This window comes from Amblyomma mixtum, chromosome 3 (assembly GCF_055824585.1).
Source record: "Amblyomma mixtum isolate Tamu chromosome 3, ASM5582458v1, whole genome shotgun sequence".
Classification (NCBI taxonomy): domain Eukaryota; kingdom Metazoa; phylum Arthropoda; class Arachnida; order Ixodida; family Ixodidae; genus Amblyomma; species Amblyomma mixtum.
In genome coordinates this window covers 12109217-12130846 of record NC_143014.1, presented here as the reverse complement: position 1 = coordinate 12130846, position 21630 = coordinate 12109217, and the positions used below count along the sequence as shown (strand labels likewise).

At 44.7% G+C, this 21630-nt stretch overlaps 1 protein-coding gene and 1 long non-coding RNA gene across 3 annotated transcripts in view; both read right to left on the bottom strand.

Moving 5' to 3' along the window:
* The window catches only part of Cwc25 (CWC25 spliceosome associated protein homolog), a 36947-nt gene extending 15317 nt beyond the window's left edge, over nucleotides 1-21630 (bottom strand). For both annotated transcript variants that reach the window (XM_089578154.1, XM_089578155.1), the window contains exons 1-7: nucleotides 21473-21630; nucleotides 21202-21374; nucleotides 20964-21106; nucleotides 20808-20901; nucleotides 12791-12860; nucleotides 10479-10685; nucleotides 2585-2688 (exon numbers count right to left, since the gene is read on the bottom strand). In XM_089578154.1, coding sequence (XP_089434280.1) covers nucleotides 2585-2688; nucleotides 10479-10685; nucleotides 12791-12860; nucleotides 20808-20901; nucleotides 20964-21106; nucleotides 21202-21374; nucleotides 21473-21490 — 809 coding nt within the window. In that variant the 5' untranslated portion in view covers nucleotides 21491-21630. The remainder of the gene's footprint in view (nucleotides 1-2584; nucleotides 2689-10478; nucleotides 10686-12790; nucleotides 12861-20807; nucleotides 20902-20963; nucleotides 21107-21201; nucleotides 21375-21472) is intronic.
* Nucleotides 18233-20799, bottom strand: LOC149349230 (uncharacterized). Its single transcript, XR_016289985.1, has 2 exons — nucleotides 19346-20799; nucleotides 18233-19314 (listed from the first exon to the last, which is right to left on the bottom strand). It is a non-coding gene; the product is annotated as an uncharacterized LOC149349230 (long non-coding RNA).

Here is a 21630-nt window from a genome sequence, read left to right as displayed (position 1 = left end):
TTTTGCCTCTTGACATGGCTTCCCTTTACTCAGGGACCTATCCTGCACTGCTAGGAGAAAGGCTTTGTTCATCGCAAGGGGTGGCTATGGACCCCCACAGCAGAGGCCCACCACTGCCAGAAAAAGGCTGTCCTCGAGGAAACAGAGCTCCATTCCAAAGCTTAATTTACAGTGCCTACGCGGTGTCTACCATGGTACTTTACCACAGCAGCAGGCGTGGCGCCCCAGTGTACTATATTTTATAATTCTCCACTACATATCTCCTCACTGTCCCTTTCAGTTCCACAGGGTCAGGTGCTTCTGGCTAACGATAACAGATGCCCAGCAAAATCTTTTCCTTCCGCTTTTGTATTTATTGCGAATAAACACTTATATAACAAACACGAGAAGCCTAAATATGTTCAATTAAACAAGACGCTTTACATGCATCTGTCACTTTTATGTCACTGCAACTCGGTCACAATACTGAATCAAGTGCTGTGCATAGGCACTGCAGGTAACAGGGAATTTGAAATTAACCTTGTTTTCATTTTAATGTTTATTTAAAAAAGGGTAACTGAAAGCTGATTACTCCAAACGATACTGTTTCAAAGTGTGACTGTCAACCATGATCAAGGTGGATATGTTACTGAATAGGCCTCATACGCTTGTGTCTAGATATTGATGTCTTGGCTGTGTTTATTAATCCGAATGGCTCACTTTCAAGGTCATGTCCGCAAAAAATGGCACCTTGTGACATCACGAGACGATGTCATGCGAAGTCACGTGATTGGTGTAATATGTTGTGAGGGGAAACTTGTGATTGGTGTAATATTTCGTGATGAAGATGATGATGCCACACAATTAACAGTAAGTAACATTAACATAATTAATGCTAGGTAACACAAGTGCAATTAGTGGTGACATCATGTAAGTGAAGTCACGTGACAGAGTTCAGGACAAGTAAGCTACATACCCCAATCTCCACCCCCTAATCCATGAAGGTGTAGACTAAATGGCATCAGGTATCCCCGACTGCCAACCGTCCGTCGTACAACGTTCCGGGTGGTGTCGTAGCATTTCTCCTTGCATACATGCTTTAGTCAAGTTGGAGGCTAGCTTGCGACAGGGGTTCAGACCGATGACACATGCACCTTCAGTTGAGGTGTCCATTGAAATGTCAAGAGCTACTGCGCCCTTTCCTTTCCTCAGAATTTTTGTCAGTAGCTGTATACTGAGTTGAGATGTTGAATAAAATCACTGTTTATCTGACTTTTAATTTCGGTAAGTGCACAGCTTATGAAAGGTATGAAGTGTCATCGAAGTCCATAGGGGTTATAGAATGTGCAAAGATATAAGTGCGTCATTAATTTAAAGTGAAAATAGTAATAGTACAAAGGCTTTGATCTATCTGTGGGGATCTATCAATGGCTATGCACAAAAGCACGCAGCTGTTGAAATAGAGCCATTACAGATACTTTGTCTGGATGCATGCTGCTATTGAGATATGATTTCACTTTGCCCCAAACAGGCTCAGAATTTTTAGCAACCAATTTTTCCAACCCTATATTAGAGATGCTTAGAACAGAGACTGAATACAAAAGCCTGGATCATAGCAGTCTTCAAATTATCTGAACAAATGGCTTCACAAATCGCACAAGTTATCATTGTTGTGACATAAGTGCCAAGTGGTGAATGTCATTTTGACGTCACAGTCTCAAAATTGAGAGCGACTCGTAATCGCACCCCTGCTGCCTTGTTAGAGTCAAGGTTCTTCACTACTGCTATTTAACAGTGGGAAACTTCCCACAGGCTGAAAGTGTAAGGCAGAATGAACCCATATCAAAGAACTAGTGGTTGGAGTCTTCAGCTGCGCTAGAACAATGAAATTCAGGGGCTACATACTGTTTAGTTGCTTTTCAGATTGCATTATTAGCAACCCTGCCTACATATTTCATTTTTATCTGTACTTCATTTCGAGTAAATACCGCTACATAATTTCTTGATGTACTCAAGTGAAAAACTTGTTGCGCAGCTATGTGACAAAAAGCGTGGTTTTGCCATCCAACCTCTTCGTTTCCTTCAAAAAAAAAAAGCCCACTCTGCCATTTATCAGAATAAGGTTCTGCAGGATGCCAAGTGGCGTCGAAGAGCAGCTATTAACCTGCTGGAATGATTGGAATACAAGACTTTAAGGAATGCAATTGGCAAACCAATAACAGAGTGGATTCCAAGGGAAGTCCGGTGGGTCTATGAAGTTTGCAGGGATAACGTGGTTGCGGCAGTCAGGCAGATGATGATAAAGCCAAGAATGTGAGTAAACGGATAAGCTCTACTCAGCAGATCACTACTCCATTCTCGTCAAGCACACCAACAGGAGCCGATATGTCTACTCAGGGCAGGTGTTACCATAGGTCTGCAAGTAACTCGCCCGCTTAGCTATCCTGTTGAGCTTTGCTGGAAGTCAGCGGTATGTGTCCTCATCTCCTCCGAGCTATGCATTTTGTTTTCTGCTTGGCGGACAGCTCCATGACGCTACACTCAGCATGCAGTATTTGCTGTGCAAGATTGACACCTTCCACAGGGTGGAAAGAAGAAAACCAACCTGCGTCTGTGAGTGATTTCTTCTTTGGCCTGCTCTTGCTTTTTCCTCTGCGCTTTCAGTCGGGCTGGCTGCTGCTCTTTCTTCCAGCCCTGGTCACCTCGAATCTGTGGCCAGAAAGTGAACATCAAAAACATCCACTACATGCCTCTACTCCATGACTTCAGTACAAGACTCAGCTACAAGGTCACAGCATAAATTTTGAAATGACAGCGCTCCCACTGTTCCTGCAATTTTTGTTTAACACATGTTCAGGGTTCTGCATTCTGGGATAAATAAAAGTGAAAAACACTTGCCAGCAAAATTTTTTCAAACTTGGATACTGCCAATTTTTGTGGCCTGGAAACACTTTTGGGCAAGTTTTGCTGGGAACACCTCAGCGAAAGTACATATAAACAGCGCTAAACGACAGGACTAGAAGAGGAGTAGACAAACACGGCGCTGAACTTACAACTGTTCAGTTACAACTGTTGTAAGTTCAGCGCCGTGTTTGTCTACTCCTCTTCTAGTCCTGTCGTTTAGCGCTGTTTATATGTACTTTCGCCATGGAACATCAACTCGCCCAATCTACCGTTCTTCAACACCTCAGTCCTGCGACTGGATGAGCGAGATGAAACACACACAAGGTGAGGGGGTGCTCTGCTTCGTGGGGCCCGACGGCAGCAGGGCTTGTGGCGCAGCAGCTGTGGTGGAGAGCCACAAAATGCTGCTGTGGATATACAAGGAACGACAACTGAGTTTAACTCTTTCGCTACCACGCCATAGGCAATCGATCGCATATGATCGATTCAAATCGCCCGCGTAAAATCGCTCATTTTGGAGCGTCGTGGACGTGCTCCGCCATCTAGTTGTCTAGCTCAACAACTGCTCTTTCGATTGCAGCCTTGGTTTTAGTGTTTTGACATGAGGGGGCGCCGTGAAAAAAAAAAAGTTTGAACGGACGCAGCAGCGTCAGTCGGAGAAAATGGCGTCCGCATCGCCGCGCGCTCCTCAAAAGCGAAAGCTGACACCGAGCACGTCGGCCGGTTTCGGTTTCGTTTTTTGCGATGAAAGCAGCGGTTATTAGTCGGGCAACAATGTACAAACGTCGGATTTCGGTTTCGACAGCGAGACTTCGCCTCGGGAGCCTGGAACGTCAGCGCGTACTTGCACGTAAGTTCTGTTTTCGTTCGCTGTGTGTTTTCTGCGGTGGATACGGTTTGTAATTGATGGCAGTGGTATATTTTTGTGCTTCAGGGTCTTTACAACGTATGGCGAAGACAGTTTGCCAAATGCTCAAGGTCGCGTCGCGTTTTGCAACCAAGACGACAGCTAGGTGTCCCTATAGACACATCGCTGCGGAGCGGCGCTCGGAGATTCGCTCGAGCTCTCGACTTTTTTTTTGATGCTCTTCACGGCGGAAATGATGAAGACCATGTGCCGAAACACTAATAAGTATGCATGGATGAAGATTTTGAACAAGTACACATACGCTCGGCGTGACGGCTCATGGGAAGACGTGAATCCGTTGGAGATGCTGAAGTTCATTGGAATCATCATATACATTGGAATTGTTGACCTGCCACGACTGTATCTCTATTGAAATACCGGAATAATCTATTCTGGTCCTCTGCCATCAAAAACCATTTCCCAAAATTGTTTTTTTTTGCTTTTTTGTTTGTTTTTTTTTTCACGTAATGGACGCGGATGTTTCAGCGGCGGCAGCATCTATTGGCAAGACTTGGAAAGTGTCCTGGCTTTTGAACCACATCGATAAAACTTATTTCATCGATCCTGATGTTTTAGAGATTGCCTAAAATGCCAAATTTTATTAGATGGCTTTCAGGGAGCAGCTCATTCAAGAAATCTTCGGGTATGGTGAGGGAAAAGAAGTCCACGCCCCCAATCCTCCCATAGAATCCATTCAACACCAACCAAAGAAATGAAAAAAAAGAAGAAACTTCAAGCTCGGCTATCAGAGAACAAGGGAGGAACAAAGATAAAACCTTATGTGAAGCACCTGTCAGTCTACCTCTGCTTCACATCTTCACCCCTGATTGCTCTTCACAGCGGCACCACAGTCATGACCCCTGACTTGACTGGCCATGGAAAGTGCAGTAATTTTTTCTCATGGCTGAAACTGTGAATAATGACAGCTATAAACATGTGCAACAGTTTGTATATTCCAGTTTTCGTCTAATCAAGTTCTGGCTTAGTGCAGCCCGTAATTTTTATTTTTGCTATATACTTTTTTTTGTGTTTTTGGCTAATTTCACAAATAAATGTTCATTCACTCTTGCACACACAACTCTTCTGTTTGTTTCATTCAGAAGTGTAACTAATAAGCTACAATTTCATGCATTGCAGTATGTGCTCAGTGTATTAGTTCTTGTGAAAAAAATTTTTCTTTCAGTACACTCCAAATCGTCCATTTTTCCGCGGTAGCGAAAGAGTTAAGGATCCAGTTTTTTTTGGGCGCAGCAGAAAACTACGTGTTCAAGGTGCTCAATTCTGCAATAGTTTTGCTAAAAATGTTGTACAAGATTTTTACTGAGGATTCTTTGATCAGTGCATACACCCATTTTTATGTATCTCAATGCCGGAAACCACGATCAGCGAGTGAATAGTGGTTGCACATCACAAAAAGTTACCGATTGTAAGTCGACCCATTTTTCAAAATTTGAAAACCTGAAGTGGGGGGGTCGAATTACAATCGAAACCAAAGCATCGCACTATAAATAAAGGCGAGACAAGCGTGGTTGCATTTTTTTCTACGCGGCTCCGTCGCATCGTTTTTGCCTTGAGCAGCTATGTCAACGCGCAGAACCGGCATCCCCGCCCCGCGCGAGGCGGCCCACTGATGGTGGCTGTCGATAAGCAGCAAACCAGCACCAACCCACTCCCCACACGTGGCCGCAGATTGCGTATGCTGATAAGCGGCGGCGGCCCGATAACGCCTTCGCGTTCTACTCTTGATTTTTTTTGTTTACTTTCAACCGCGCACTCGGCGCCGAAGGGAGCGTCGGTAGTTGATGGAAGGGCTGCTGTTCCAATCGTGGCGGCACCCCCCTCCGAACCGCAGCGGCACCAGGGAGTGTCGGTAGCCGACGGAAGAGCCGACGCCGCTCGCGCGTAATTTCTCTCTGGCTCTGACGCATTCGACTACTGTCGGCCGCGTTTCACAAGTTTTTAATGTAGTGCTTCTCATTTGTGCTCCAGGTCTGATAAGCGACCGGCGCTCGTTCGCGGCTACATTCAAGATGTCTGTCATTCTTTATGCCGAAGAAACGAACTGCGCGCCGGGCCGCAAGTTTGACCTTCGCACTGAGTGATACAGGAGTGGCAGCTACAACGAGGCAACATTTTCAGCTGTTCCTCGCGATGTCATGATGTGGCTTTTTGCGAAGTGCAGGATTTCACTGCATGACGATGTTAGAACGACGAGCTGTGGGACTGCAGCAGCGATGACGACATGACGACGGCAGCGCTATCGAGGACGATGGCGCAAGTGTCGACGAGTAGCCCAGTGACTAAGACATTTTTGTTTTGGAATGTGCCCACGGGCACTCCCGCGTGCGGCAGCCGATAGCGGCTGGTGATCAGCGGAGGCCACAGGATAGTACTGTCGCGTTCTAGTTCTACTAATAAAGGCCAAGTTTAAATGACCTCAAGTTTTTTTTTTTTTTTCACAATTGTGATGTGGGGGGGTCGACTTACATTCGAGTCGACTTACAATCGTGTAAATACGGTAATACAGTCCCAGACAATTGCAGTGTCCTTCTGGACCATGGTTACCATTTCAACTGAGATATGCAAAACACTGTGGTTTCATCTATGAGTAAAACCTAAAAGTGCTTCATCACCGGTATGAAAGGAGTGTTGCTTTTTGTCAAACTGGAGGGAGAGTGAACAAACACTTCTGAAAGGAAAAAAAGCTGACATACACGATTCCACCCAATCCATTCCATGCTGAGAACTTAAGTGTGACATCTCCCCCTTGTGATGTGAATGTAGCATGACCTCTGCACCCAAAGATCAGTGTGTGAAGTTCACCAGCTGTCGCCAGCCGTGTTTTCGTCTTTTCTGGCTTGTGACAGCAGTCTCCTGACGATATGCGATTTTCAGTGTCTCCCCTTAAGAACAGGTGAATGGGACTGCCCTGGCTGGCTGCCAGCCCACTGCAAGAGGTGCTGCAAAGAGCACACATTGTCTTCATCGCATATTTTTCAATGATCAGCCGTGACGCATGTCCCATTTAAGTTGCACATTTTAGCAAGCTTCATCGGCTGCCTATCCCACATGATCAAAAAGGCTTACACAGTCTCCTGAATTCACACCTTTTTCCATTATCTCAAAAAATATCAAGTGACCCGCTCAATAACATGCATACATTTCTGCACCCAATAACCATTGTAGGGTTTTCAATAGAATAAATCTAACAGAAAAAAAACCACTGAATGCGGTTTGTGGTGTACACCGAGGTAGTTACCTATTACCTATTCCATTCCATTAATTAAGCATGGCAGAAAACAGTACAAAGAAAGAGACAACACACCGCTCTGTGTCATGTCTACCATTCACCAACGAGTCCAGACTGTTACCACGATTTATGCGGTAGATGGGCCCCTTTGGTGGTCATCTCAGTGCAATGCGCAACCCCAGCAAAAAAATAAAATTCAGTTGGTTTTATAAGAAACTCTTCATTCCACCTAGACAATTTTCTGCTGTTTTCCTCTAGTTCAAACCGGTTTTCTAAATGGGTAGTCAAGCATGTAGACCGCAGTTAATTTGCACACCCCGAACTTTTTACCGGGATTTTTGAAAACAACTTTTATGCTCATATTTGCGCTCTCTGCTGTGCCAGACCACCAGCAGTCAGGCTTGGGAAGATGGGCACGGCCGTGCGCGAAAAATGCGAGTGGTGAGGCACACCTGCTGCTTCCCACTGCTGGCTTCGCGATTGTACCAAACTACACAACGTGGGGGGTATGCATCTTACACACTAGACTCTCTAATTCAAATTTTAAGAGATTTTTGTTTTAATTATCAGGAGTGCACCTCAATATGATCCAAGACTAAATGTGATTTGCTTTATGGATGTCAATGCATACAAATAGTAATTTACAACTCTTTCACCATACAAATGTGGCTAAATGCTTGAGCACAACATAAAACATGGTGAAAGGCACCGATGCCTTTCCTCAACCAGCAGTCTGTACGGTTGAAAAAAACATTATAAATAATGCATTGGTTTCCCAACAGAGAAATACCCACAATAACTGGGACCTTAAAGGACTGAAAAAAAAAAAGGTCCATATCATCCGAAGTTTTGACAGTCGAATGCTACAAAAAAACCTTTCAGAAAACAGTTTTCCAACGCAGCAAATTTTCGTGTGCGCAATGACAATTTCATCATGGTGTATTTTATGCCCACTGCCATGCATATCAAAAGCAGGACTTCTCGTGACGCACTTTTGGCACATACCACGTGAAGCACAAGCCTAAGAAAAGAAATCACCAGTTAGGTGCACTGGAGGGGTTGCTTTGCCTGCAAGCTTCTCTGACAGCGCATGTGTTTTGGCGTGATGTAGCCAAAATTTGTTGGGCCACAGTGCTGAGGGTAACCATGTTTTCGATATTCTAAAAACTGATGTGGCTATTATTCACGGTGGGCTATCTATAGGCTTCTCATTAATTAAGGAGTGCGACAGTAATAGTTAAAAAGTTAGCTATTCAATATTAGTGAACCAGCCTCCCAGTTAACATGTCTAAGCTGTATTCTGATGTGCTACACCGCTGACAATGCTGTGCCGAAAAAAGCACTCTTCTAACTCAAAACACCTGTTTTTAAAAGCTGTCTTAGGTGAAACACCCTGTATATTAGTACGCATTAGCTTCTTTTTTAGGATGCGTTCATAAGTTGTGTACTGCCTTTTCGAAAAAAAAACAAAAACTGGCCGCAGGGCTCACCGAGAGCTATTAAAATATATTTTGCCTTTTTTTTTCTATTCTGTAAATAGCCTATGGCTGCTGGTGAAGCTATGTTTTAATCATGAGTCTCTTAAGCAAATGCATAGTCCCCAAGCACACAATATCAAAGTATGGTAAAAGCTCGCTAAGCAAATGGCCCCTCATTAATTCTAAAAACTGGATAATTTGAACCGCCAGCTTAGTGCCGGCCAATGCCCAGGTAAGTCTATGGCCCCAGGCACTCGCTAATTCAGACCTTGCCACAGGGGTACATTACAAGCACAAGGAAGGCAGGGTCTGTCAGCTAAGCTGTTTTTCACTTGTTGGTTTCTTCCACTTGATCTTGTGAAGTAGTAGCTTATACAAACACATACTGGTGAAAATAAATTTTACTTGAGAGGCTTTCCTAATTCACACTTAATTCAAACGGGAGGCCGGGGCAGCAAAAGATGGAAACTTGCATTCCATGCTGCGGAGTCTGTAGTGCACACCTGACATGCCCACCATGGTAGTTTCACTTTTGTCTTTTTTCCTTCCTTCCGTCCACGTGGTTCCATTCTTACAGAAACAAAGCCTCACAGGAGGCTATGACCGAGACTGTCACAGGGCTACTTGTGACAGCCACCACGTCACACTGTAAAGGATGCGGATGCCACTTGGCGGCCCATTGCCGCAAGTGCAAAGACAAGCAGGTCGATTGTGAAATTTTTTGGGCTTTTTGTATATTGCGCCCTTTCAATAGCACGATTGTGATTTTACGTTTTCTAAGTGTTGGCGATAACCAGCGTTAATCAAATACTGAGCATGCACAGATGTGCAATACACGGAGCCCAGCGCCTGTGGATGCGGGAAGCGCAGTTCGATGGCCCCAACATATGCGCACTGTGCTACATAGATCTGCCGGGATGCAAGCAGTTCTTGACAGTGCTTCGGGGTCATTCGATGATTACAACTTTCTGATAACTGGTCCCTTCAAGTTCGAATTTTGTAAACGAATTCAAGTCAACTAGAACCCACATTTCAGCTTAATTCATCAAAGCTGCAACAAGCTGGCCAAATAAATTCCTGAATCCTTCAAAACAACTTCACGCAAAAACATGACTATCCCCTCACTTAGAGCCACTGAGAAGGAATATTGCCACTATGATGTCTGACAATGCATAGTTGTCTTTTGTATTCTGTTATTTCTTTTGTTTTTTTCCCCATTCTTTTATTCCTCATTTGTTTCCCTTCAGTGTTCCTCTTTTTTTTTACTTTACTACCCTCTACTTACCACGCAGCCTACAACAACCTCGCTACCTACAACTGCTGCCCAAAGTCTGTTAGTCTGTCTGGGTTCTGGATGCCCCCCCATGTGTCACCTTCATTGCACTTTGCACTAGCTGTAGCATGCATTCCCAGCACATGTGGCACGTGCTATCAAGTTCCCTGTCAGCAATTTTACAGCCTGTGTTTTGCACAATTACAAGCACCAGCATTCACACCGTAGCCTAATATATTGAGGAACTTTCAGTGAAAGTGAACAACTGGTTTCAATGGCCTGCATTTTTCATGACGAGTATTTAGTGCAAAGCAGCACAAGATGCTAGGTTTGCTGCAAGGAAGGCAAGCAGTCAGCAGTGCACGCTTTAATGCCCTGCCGAATGAATACACCTGAGGATATCTGCATGTTTCTGAATGCTGCACCCCGCACCCAAGGTCGGCGTGCCATGCCAGAGATTTTATTAATGCCTTTTAACAGCACTCCATGTCTGTGCGTGAGAAGACTGTCACTAGTACCTTCTAACCAAATAAATACAACCCCCAAAATGAAAGCTTGGACAGTTGACAAACATACTCTAAGCCTGCCCAGATGCACAACCTTGCAAAGGTTTCACTACGGAATGAATCCACTCCCTTTTCCTCCTTTATGACACACAGTTGTGGTGAAAAAAGGCGGTCTACTCACAACAAGGCCAAACTTGGGACGGTGGTCCTCCTCATCACCGACCGGCCTCTTTTCGCCACTCTTGGTGGGGAGCTGCTGTGCCCCCCTTGTCCGGCCACGAGTGTCTGGGGATGAGCCATGCCGCCGCTTAGGCTGGCCACCTTCGCTGCTGGAAGGGGACCTCCTCCTTTTGCACTCCTTCCTCCCCTTTCTGATAGACTGCTCAATCTGCGAGGAGGAGGGGAGCATACTGGTGGCCTCTTTCCATTCCCCTGTCTGAAGTGTTTAACCTTCCTCTAACACAAACAAGAGAGGAGAAATTTTGCTTCTTACACATATTTAACTTGTGAAGCAGCCTGAATGAGCAGTGTGCAACAAAATAAATGTGGACACCAGCCATCAGTGAAGCAGTGGCACCTTGGTATCAAGGGACACTTTTCCGAGCAACACACTCCTAAGCTGTAATGCAACAAAGTTACGCCTCCTCTCAATGCCCAATTCCCATCAAATCTAGATATGTTAGCCATTTATTTCATTCAAAGTTCATTTTTTTAGCAAATTACCCAAGTATAGTGGAATGACAAGCAGCTTCATGATTTCAAATAGTACACTTTGGCATAGCTCAAGCCACGATCTTCCAGCAATTCCATGTTTCAGCACTGCCCATTTTATTCAACCACTTCGCGCTGTTAGATACTGTTCTGTAGTGGTGACAACAGTCCGGGAGTCAAGAAGACAGCGAAAGGGGCTTCCAAAAGAAGCTGTGCCCACAAGGAACTGAATGACTCCGAAAACCAGTGTGCTCAGCAGCAGTCAAACGGAATGCATGCAGTGAGAACTGCGGTTATGTCCACCTTGATAGCAGGCACACGGCGCCACGAAATTTGAAAACGGCGCGTTTGGAGCAGTTTTGGTGCAATTTTTCTAATTTTTATCAGGGCAGCGAGGTTAATCTGGCTTGTCACAGTTTGGCGCATTTAGCGCAAGAGTGGGGCCACTGCACCCATCTGGGCCCCCCCTGGTTTTTTGAGGTGCCTTGGTGTGTGGACTCTCCTCGTAGCTTAAACGGTTTAGCTCTGTCCTCGACCGCAAAGAGCATAATCGAAGGATTTGTGCTAGTTTCTGTAATGCGTGGCCACAGGGAACTTTTCACAGCTGTGGCTGGATGCTGTGGTAGTCACGGCAGCACCACTGCTAATTCTTCTTCCGCTTCGGATCCGTTTGCGCCACAGGAGCAGGCCAATTAAGATGAACCAGTCAAGTCCAAATCAATGCAAACGCTCACTTTCTAAGCAAAAAAGAGGCAGAAACTAATAGCCCCAGCACCTCTTAGCGGACTCGGCATTGACACTCATGACCAATAGGTGGCGACACGGATAGTGGCAAACTACATTGCAGATTGCCTATTTCAGATTCGCTTTTGGCCATGCTACACCGCGGTGCAATGCGCAGAGGCAACCAAAATGTAAAAGCTTCCCTTTGTTTTGAGAGTACCATCATGGTGCTGTTGAGAAAGGCAACAGCACGTCCAGCCCTCTGGGCGCCAAGGCGGCTACCCACACAACAAGAGCGCCTGCATACTCACTCACTCTCCCACCAAAAAACAAACAGGACCGGACAGGATTTAATCAAAGGTCACCCTTTCAGCCTGGAATAGTGACCATACTCTGCAATGGGTAAAAACTACCACCACCTGGTATTAGTGGCAGCTTACAAGTTCACAAAAAGCCCCCTATTTGTAGCAGCACCTAGCAGCTTTATTGAAATGGTGCAGATTTCCCACCACTGCTTATACTGCCTTACAAATGGCCAAAAGTCACCACTGGCTACACTGATGCCACAAAGGTGTGCACGTGCATGACAGTGGCAGCACATGTATGCAATTTTATCAAAGGAGTTGTTGGCCGTGTGGGGAAGGTCAGAAAAAAGGGCATGAACTAAAAGAAAAGATACGTTATGCTCATTTACCAATCATAAATACAAAAGCAGCTGCATCTCCCTCTAAATGAAACCAATAAAAGTTATGATAATTTGAAACACTACCATGTCAGAAGTCTTTGTACTGCTACAAAATATAGCAAACACAGCTGCAGTAAAAAAAAGCTTTCGGCACGCTTTTGAATGTAAACCCATAAAATATGTATCAACCGCTTAGGCACATAGGTGTGAATAAATAGTTTTTCAGTGACACTATGCAGCAGAGAACCTGAAACTACTCTTCTGAGCCGCAGTTCCCATTATTAATAACCAGAAATCATTCAAACCGAGGCGACTAAATGACTTTTGGAGAACACACTGTAGAACTGAACTGGCGGCAGTATAAACACACTGACCATGTCTCTTAGATGCTTCATCTTGACAGGATTACTCAGCAAGGTTTTCTTGGTCTTCAATTCCTGCTTCCTGCATAATGGTAAAAATGCATTCTGATTGTCTAATGCTTTCCTTACTAATGCAGTGTGAACTTGTGCTAAACCACCTGCACTGCTGCCATTGCCAACAATGCGAGCACAATAATTTCACAGAGAGAAAATAGTGTACTGCAGATTGAAGTTCACTTTAATGTTTGAATCCCATACCACTCTTTGGAGGTATGCAGAGAGAGAGATGCCCAGCAGGCTACACGTGGGGAGGAGAACAAAAAATGCAGAAGATAGCAGGGGTGTGCTAATACACAACATTTTGATTGCAGATTGAATATGTTAGTAATTCGGTTCATACTCAATTTGAGAAATAAATATTAGAGAATTTCTGAGTATTCTGCAGCGACAGACTACTGCGCCTACTTCCATACATCTCAAAACAGCGCACAAAAAAACACGAAAAACACAGGCAGAACAGGATGGACGTTTTTAGATGGATCGTTACCAACTAGCCCAATTTTCTAATTTACTGAACTCTACTTTCATACATCTAACCGCGGCAAAACTACAATACCTGGATGGAGAATCGAGATTAAATGCCAGTAAACCAGTACACAATCATCCAATTCACTTTCTTCTTCATGGCTTATTGCGTGGTCCGATCACATCTGGACGCTGTTAGGATCAGACCGCATGTGAAATTCGCACCTATCATGTTGTGAGCATGAGATGGCCGAACACCCGCTTTGAACAATAACAACACGAAAAATCACTGTTTTCTGTTTGATCTTTTCATAATGTGTTACCTACTTTTCGCCTACACTGATGTCACTAGTTCCGTCGTATTCACAACGTGAGCTCCAACATCTCGTTTTGGTCAATGCTAGGCAGGAAAGCTCACTTGCAGACTTTCGTACGGAGCCCCCACAGGCAGGGCAAACCATTAGGTCAAAATCTCGTCACAATGATGACAGGAGGGCATGTGGCCAGGCAAAACAACACCCTGGCCACTTAGCTTCCCTCCGGACCCAGCTGTGTCCTAGAAGGCCTTGTGGTGGCAGCACTCTTTGCATGCACTGCCAGCCAAGGAGCAGTTGTGGTGCTACCACACAAACTTCGCTTCCGGTGCACAAACAGAATCAATCACAACTTGTGGCTGCAAGTTCGGTCCACTTGAAAAAGGCAACTGCCCACCGTGGTTCTGCTAAGGCATATCTTTCTTTAAGAAGGTCGGGGGAAATACCTTCTCAATGAAATAGCTTGAGCTACTTCCATTGCTATGCCTTTGACTGCTCTCTTCCCGACACTTAATCATGAAAATTTCACTTGAAGCCTGATGGTTAAGATATTTAAATTCACTTGAACAAATTCTTCCTTGATTTGTTTCCGTGCAATATAAATTCATCATGTTCAGGTTAGTTTTATTAATGATCCGTGTGGTACTATTAACATTATGCACTCAGAGTCATCTTTAATGTTACAAGAAGATTTTAACTACACTTGGACATCTAATGGCTGGTGGAATGGGTGAAGGCAGTGGCCGCCACCGATAGCGCCCTGGGTGGGGGGGACGATGCCCCCCCCCCTACACTCGCCCAATAAAGATAATTCATGCACATCACCTGACAGTAAGCCATTTTCCACAGCATGTCACGCAATCTTTGATACTTTATTCAAGCTCATTTAAATGGCACTTAAATGGTTCATGGCCCATCTCGCACTGCTGCCGGTTCTTCCAATACTCTAGACTAGGTTTAGGTTGGTTGGTTTATGGGGTTTAACGTCCCAAAGCGACTAAGGCTATGAGAGACGCCGTAGTGGAGGGCTCCGGAAATTTCGACCACCTGGGGTTCTTTAATGTGCACTGACATCGCACAGTACACGGGCCTCGAATTTCTCCTCCAAAGAAATTCAACCGCCGCGGCCGGGATCGAACCCGCGTCTTTCGGGACAGCAGCCGAGCACCATAGCCACTGAGCCACCGCGGCGGCTCTCTAGACTAGGTTTATACCACTAATCTAGACCTCATAAGCCCCATCTCATTACTGCCTGGTTTTAGCAATCATTCATAATTAAATTCAAAAGCGCCAAACCATACGCACACACACACACACACAGGAGAAGAAAGAAAGACGAGACAGAGCGCCACTCACAACTGATTTAATGTGCAGAAAAACACGTACACATATGTCACTGTCGGCGCATGCGCAAGGAAGACATTCAGCTTCATGAAGATAAGCAGCGATCAAAAAACGCTTTTTCAGCCTTATACAGGTTTATCGATGTTTCGCTGACGCAACTTGGGCAACTTGTGCGTCAAAGAGGGGCAACTTGTGCGTCAGTGAAACGTCGATAAACCTGTATAAGGCTGAAAAAGCGTTTTTTGATCGCTGCTTATCTTCATGAAGCTGAATGTCTTCCTTGCGCATGCGCCGACAGTGACATATATGTACGTGTTTTTCTGCACATTAAATCAGTTGTGAGTGGCGCTCTGTCTCGTCTTTCTTTCTTCTCCTGTGTGTGTGTGTGTGTGTGCGTATGGTTTGGCGCCTTTGAATTTAATTATGAATAACTACCAACTAGCCCAACAACAAGTTCTTCTAGCAATCATTGCTTGGTTAGACATTAACGTATCCACTAGTGAACATAAATGCATTTACAATTATAGAATGATAATTTTGATGCGGTTAACAATGAACTTCTACTCTTCATAGATCATTACCTTTCAGGTTCCGACGCACACTCTGTCCCAGATAAGTGGGACATATTCACTAATAAAATAACAGCTCTTACAGTCACATACATAGGCAGAAAAGCTGCTACCCTCCCCCCACACTACTGGCGCTCAGTGCGAAGAGAATACAGAGACTGCAGAAGCCTTGATATCTTTTTCTATCACCATAAAAAGTACCAACCGTTTAACTGAAACTTTTCAAATTACTTCTCCTAGAGACTACTGCGTCAGCATTGCCTCCATCATTCTCACAGAAATGAAAATGTTTCTTTCTGAAAACGTGGTGGCTATAGACCTCCTTCACCCTGCGACGTCAGGAAGATGCGGTGGCGCTGATGTGAGTAGCGGCTTTCACGCGGTAGGCAAAACAGGTTCCGCCTGCCCGTGCCTACCGCAGCTGCCGGCGGCTGCATCATGCCTGCACACTGCAAAAGCAGCATGTACTGACCAGCTGCGTCACTGCTCAATCCGTGTAGTAGCACAAAACGGAAAATTAAATTAGCCTTAATAGGTTTTTCGTGAAAAAATACCGCATTAGGAAATGGGCCGCAGTAGTAAAGCGCGAAGTCTGGGTGTCAACCGGCGCTGCCAGTCAACATACTTCATAGCAGAGAAATTGCTGTGCTCCTTCACCTGGACATCAGCATAGTACGATTCAAAATGAGGAAGGCAAAAAAAAGAAAGCAATGTGGCTGCACCCGTACTTACCACCCTGAGCCGATGTGCACCGGTACCGGCAGGTTCACTCGCCACCAAGGAATGCGTTCTTTTGTTGATAGCACGGCATGTTTTAACGTGTGTAGAAGTCATACGAACGTATAATGGCGTGTTTTATGGCATTTTATCTAAAGATGAAACTATTTCTTAATAGCTAACAGAGGCACGTAGCAAGATTGACAGGAGATGAGGCAATGAAAAGTACTTTCTTTATTGATGCATGAGATATGCAACCAAATTTGGTGCAAATATGAAATTGCTATGCTAACTTCAGTAATGCATTTTATTTTCAGCTATAGCTGGTACAGTTCTTGGGTAATTATAATTAACACCCTCGTCAACTCACCCCCGGGTCTTGAATAATTAAGTAGAAAGTGCGGAAGTTTTTTATGCCTACATGTTCACAAAGCCCTGTTCTCTATGACGGCGCTATTACTTCTTTTTTTTTTTTTAGATCCTCAGTACTTATGCATGCATATTCACATGAAAACTTTTCTTGCAAAAATTACTAACATACTACTGCTCCTATAGGAAAAAAATTGAGATTTATTGCACTCCTCAACGCCTCAGGAATCGTTCGCGACAAATAGAATCATTCTATTTACATTCATTACAAATTTACGAAGGGATGAGTGACACCAATCACAGAAAATGTGGAAGATCAGAAAACAAAGCTTTAAGTTCATTCCCTCGTTTATGGCCTCTTCGCTATCGCTTTGGTCAAAGAAATGCAGCTCTAAAATCAACGAAACCTCTGATCTCTTTTCTTTGTAGTGATACCACGGTTGTGGTGCTCCATCGTCGGAAACCCGCAGAATTCGCGACGCGCCAGGGCCACTAGAAACCCCATTACCTCACAATTTTCAACAACCACAGATCTAAAAAGCGTAATTTTATGAATTTCTACTGTATTTTCTAATATAATTTTGCATCATGAAACAGAACACCCAGGGCTAGGAAAGCAAATAATTTCAGGAATCCAAACTTTCCCCAAATACACCAGTTTAGGAAGGGGAGAAGTCGGTCTGGCTGGTGCCTGATCTGGTGGCTAAAAACAGCGGCTACGCGAGACAGAGGAGATCGGGGACACGAATGACGCTGTCCCCACTTTTCGCACTGCGCGACATGTGTCAGCAGACTGTGAGCACACGTCGGCTGTACTGAAAAAACCCCAGTGCCTCCCCTCACTATTATGCCGAAGTAACATTATTCCGGCTAAAGCAGAGTGTCAAAAACTTATTTTATTCAATGCCTAGGGTAGAAACCAACGGCAGAAACACTTTCTGTTTACCACTAACCATAATACAATACACAGTGGCGAAACACATCGTACATGGCCAACGCGAGCCCGTGTACAGAGTCCATCACACTTGACTAGAGCACTCAAGCGGTGCCGCCTGGTGGAAATAGTGCGAAATTCTAAAGAAGGCATTGATAATACTTGCGCTGGGGAGAAGCCTAACAGACACGTGCACCACACAGGCACCAGCGCTTTCTTACCCCCAGCACACCGCTCGAGCACTCTAGACAAGTGTGATCGACTCTGTACTTGGAGAAATTACTAAGTTGAAAGCATCAACCACTGCTGTGACTAGCAGAAACTGAAAACGCGCCTACAAGCCTTGAAAACCAGTGCTGCACTACCTAAACGCAACGCCACTCCCTGGCCTCTTGCCCGCTAGCAACTGCAGCGCCACCGCGTTTGTTTGCAAAGATGCAGGTCTACAGGAGGCAGGTCTTCTCGCTTAGAATAGCCACTTGCTTTTATTGTACTTTTTTCTGCTCCCTTTTCCCACTTCTTCCACACCCCTTCTCTACAGTGATCCCCCCCCCCCCCCCCAACCCTCCACAGGTCCACTTCCTCGCTGGCCGCCTAGCTTGCTCTGCAGTGCACTTCTCCTGCCTCCAGATTGGTCGTTTTTACAATGCTTTTCCAAGGTGACTTACTCAGGATGTGTTTGTGGCTAACTTTGTGCGAGGTATTTGCTCTGCATTTTGTTGGCACATTTCTGTCTCCCCCCAGCTACCCCAAACTGCCACTTCGCTCTAACAGCAAAGCTCAAACTTTCTCAATATCAGCAACACAGACAGCTAGCTTTTCTCCAGTATTCAACAGCACCTCCCGCAAAAACCCGCTACACTCCTGCCACTAAAAATCCTTCTAGAACACTTACTGGCGTGTCATTGCAATTTCTTTTTAGACTGTTCTGATGCCAATGTGCTTCCCCTCACTTATGTCTGTATTGTTCTTCCCGCATATTAAACTGCGTGCTGCTCATCATGTGTTTTTTTGCTGTTTGTGTGATAGTCACTCCTCACAAAGCTTCGGTGCTTTTTTTTTTCCGCACGTGGGGCATTTCATAACTAGACCTTGGGTAATTCAGGCATTTCTTTTAGTCCCTAAAATGTTGTTTTACTACCCATCAAATTATTTTTACTTGTCAATCATGTCAATTCAATGATTTCATTTTGTTCATTTTTCATGACCACAATAAAGGCTGCATATTGTTATGTCGCTTAATCAAACAGTATACATTTCTGTGTGTGCTAAGTTTTTTTTTTGTATGGTGCTGAGTCAGTCTAGTTTTGTTCACTTCAGTTACAAAGAGAATATACACTATATTTTGAAAGCAATAATGGACAACATTTGCTTATTTCATTTTTGAAAATTTTTTCCTCAATGAACAGATATTCAATTCCATATTCAAAGGCATTTTTTCTTCATATTCAGATTCAATTTGTATTAAAAAATTTTTATAGCCACCACAGTGGCCTTTAAAATTATTTTTGTTTGTTTGTTTGTGCAGCAGTTACCTCCGCTTCTAGTTTTGATTCAGCGAACATCTTAGTTATTGTCACATTTGCCACCAACAGGTGTGGCAGGAGCCTGGTGTCAACAAGAACCTCAAGTTGCCACCGCGCAACGAGTTCATTCCTAGCAACTTTGACCAGTGTCCACGTGAGCCAGAGGTAAAATTTATTTTGTCTAAATATGCGATGCACAGAGTGTTACTTGCTGTCTTAAAATGAGTGTGAAGTGTACCTGAAGACACTGCTCATAGTTTTGGAGGAACTGATAGGCATGTTCTCTGCTTCCTCCAACAGCACATCTGGGAACCTCTTTGAAGCAGGCGATAGCAGTTTTGTTCGGTTAATTTTGGGGTTCTCTGCTAAAGTTGGAGCCCAATAATTCCTCAAGCTATTCTGCTCGGCTGCCGACTCGGAAGACGCGGGTTCGATGCCGGCTGCGGTGGAGGCGAAATTCTAGAGGCCCGTGTACTGTGCGATGCCAGTGCATGTTAAGGAACCCCAGGTGGTCGAAATTTCCGGAGCCCTCCACTACGGCATCCCTCATAGCCTGAGTGGCTTTGGGACGCCAAACCCCCATTAACCGAAAAATTTCAATACTCGCACACCCCTGTTAGATAACAGGCAATACAAATTAAAGGTCACAGCTTGGCCAGCTTTTGAAAAAAAGAAGAGCCCAAAGCATGCAAACTTTGGGCCGTCGCAGTATGACAAATGCCTAAATATTTTTCTCTCTGACACACGCATGTAACAGTTTGATGAACCACGTACTATCAATACGAGCTGAAAAACAGGAGCTGCAACAAGAGCAGAGTTCTTGAAGCAGTGCCAGCCCAGCGCTGCTGAAAAACTGTGGGCCTTGCCCTTGATGCTAAGAGCAGTACACAGTCAACGTTCGTGCAGTTTGGGGGCTCTGGGTGTGGGCTGATTGTATTACTATAAAGAAGAATCTGCTGCTGGTTCGCTCCGGATGCGTTGCAGGTCATATGCAGTCATTATGAATTTTTCCAAGCTTTTCTTCTTTCCACTGCATAACTACTTAGGAACACCAGAAGCAGTAATTTGCTGCATAACACGTCATCTAGCAAGGCTGCACAGAATACATGCCACTGTTTTAAGAAATTATTTACCTTATTGTGTTTGGCAATTTGAAAACAGCATTAATTGAGTGCATCCTAATAAGTGACATCCTTCTTGGGCTGGCAAACTGTGTTTCAAATGTAGCAATGACAGCAAATGCCATCACAAAGTTATGGTAGAGAAGGCAGAATAATCATGTTTCAAGGTGTGCAACGACACTCCAAACTCATTTCAACAAGCACTCCTGTGCAGCATATTCAGAGAAATGATGCCTTTTTTGGGCTTTCATGAGCTAAAGCAATACTGACAGGGTCAGTTCACATACCCTTTACCTTTTTTTGATCAACCAAAACCAATGCAAATGACTTACATGGAGTTAAAAGACATTTAACCACTCAGGTGTCTTTGCAGTGTTATTCCTCTATTAAATATGAGACTTTGCAGATTGACAGAGGCTCATTATTTTACAAGGACATGCTAGGCTGAAAGTCGTTTGATGGTTAGTGATGTGACAATGTGAAGATGGATGAGCCATCATCGAATGGCAACATGTCTGTACTTTATGCATGGCCGCAGTAGAAAAGTGCAGCGAAAACCATACGAGTACTGTTTGTTTCTTACAAAAAACACATTCAGAAAGTAACGCACCTGATAGTAAATAAAGGGTCCTCTCGTATCTTGTTTTCCAGGTCAACAGCAGCATTTGTAGGAGCCATGGTGAAAATTGCACCAGGCTGCAGATCTGAAAAATTCAAGAAAAAAGGGGCGAGTCTAGATACATTGCAAGCGGGCCTACTAGCCAACCTTCGTTTTTGTCCTCTACACCATCCTCTTCTTTCTTTGCGATCTCAAAGTTCTTGTCAACTTTGCGACCAAGCAAGTACTGTTCTCTGTCCACTAGACCTGCGACTCCCTGGTACATCCAATCGAGTCGCTCCTGCCGCTTCCTGGAATGTAAACAGATACCGAGCCATGATCTGCTTTCAAACACAATACATATCCCAGAAGTAGCTGCAAACGCGCCAGGTTGCGCGACACGCACTTGACAACACCTTTATTCTCGGCATACTGTCGCATTTCCTGCTTGTTCCGCTCTTCTTGAAGTTCTTTCTGCAACTGCTCGATCTTTGCCTTCTCTTGATCGCGCATCTGTTCTGCCTTCCATACTTTTTCAATATTGCGCAGCGTCGATGGATGCCATGACTTTTTCAAGTTCTATTGCATGAAAAGAATCCAAGCATCACGCGATCTGAGAGTTTCTTGCATAAATGACGAGAAATAATGACACGGAGTGACCCAAAGATGCAGCTCACCAGATCGCCGCCACCCATGGTGAGTAGAGCGAAGCAGCCCAGACCCAGGCTCAGACCACAAATGTTGATCACCGTCTCGTTACAGCGTTCCGTCCCTTGGCGGCGTAAGGCTAAATGGAGGAAGGCGATCCTCGTGTCACGTGACTTTTAATGACGTC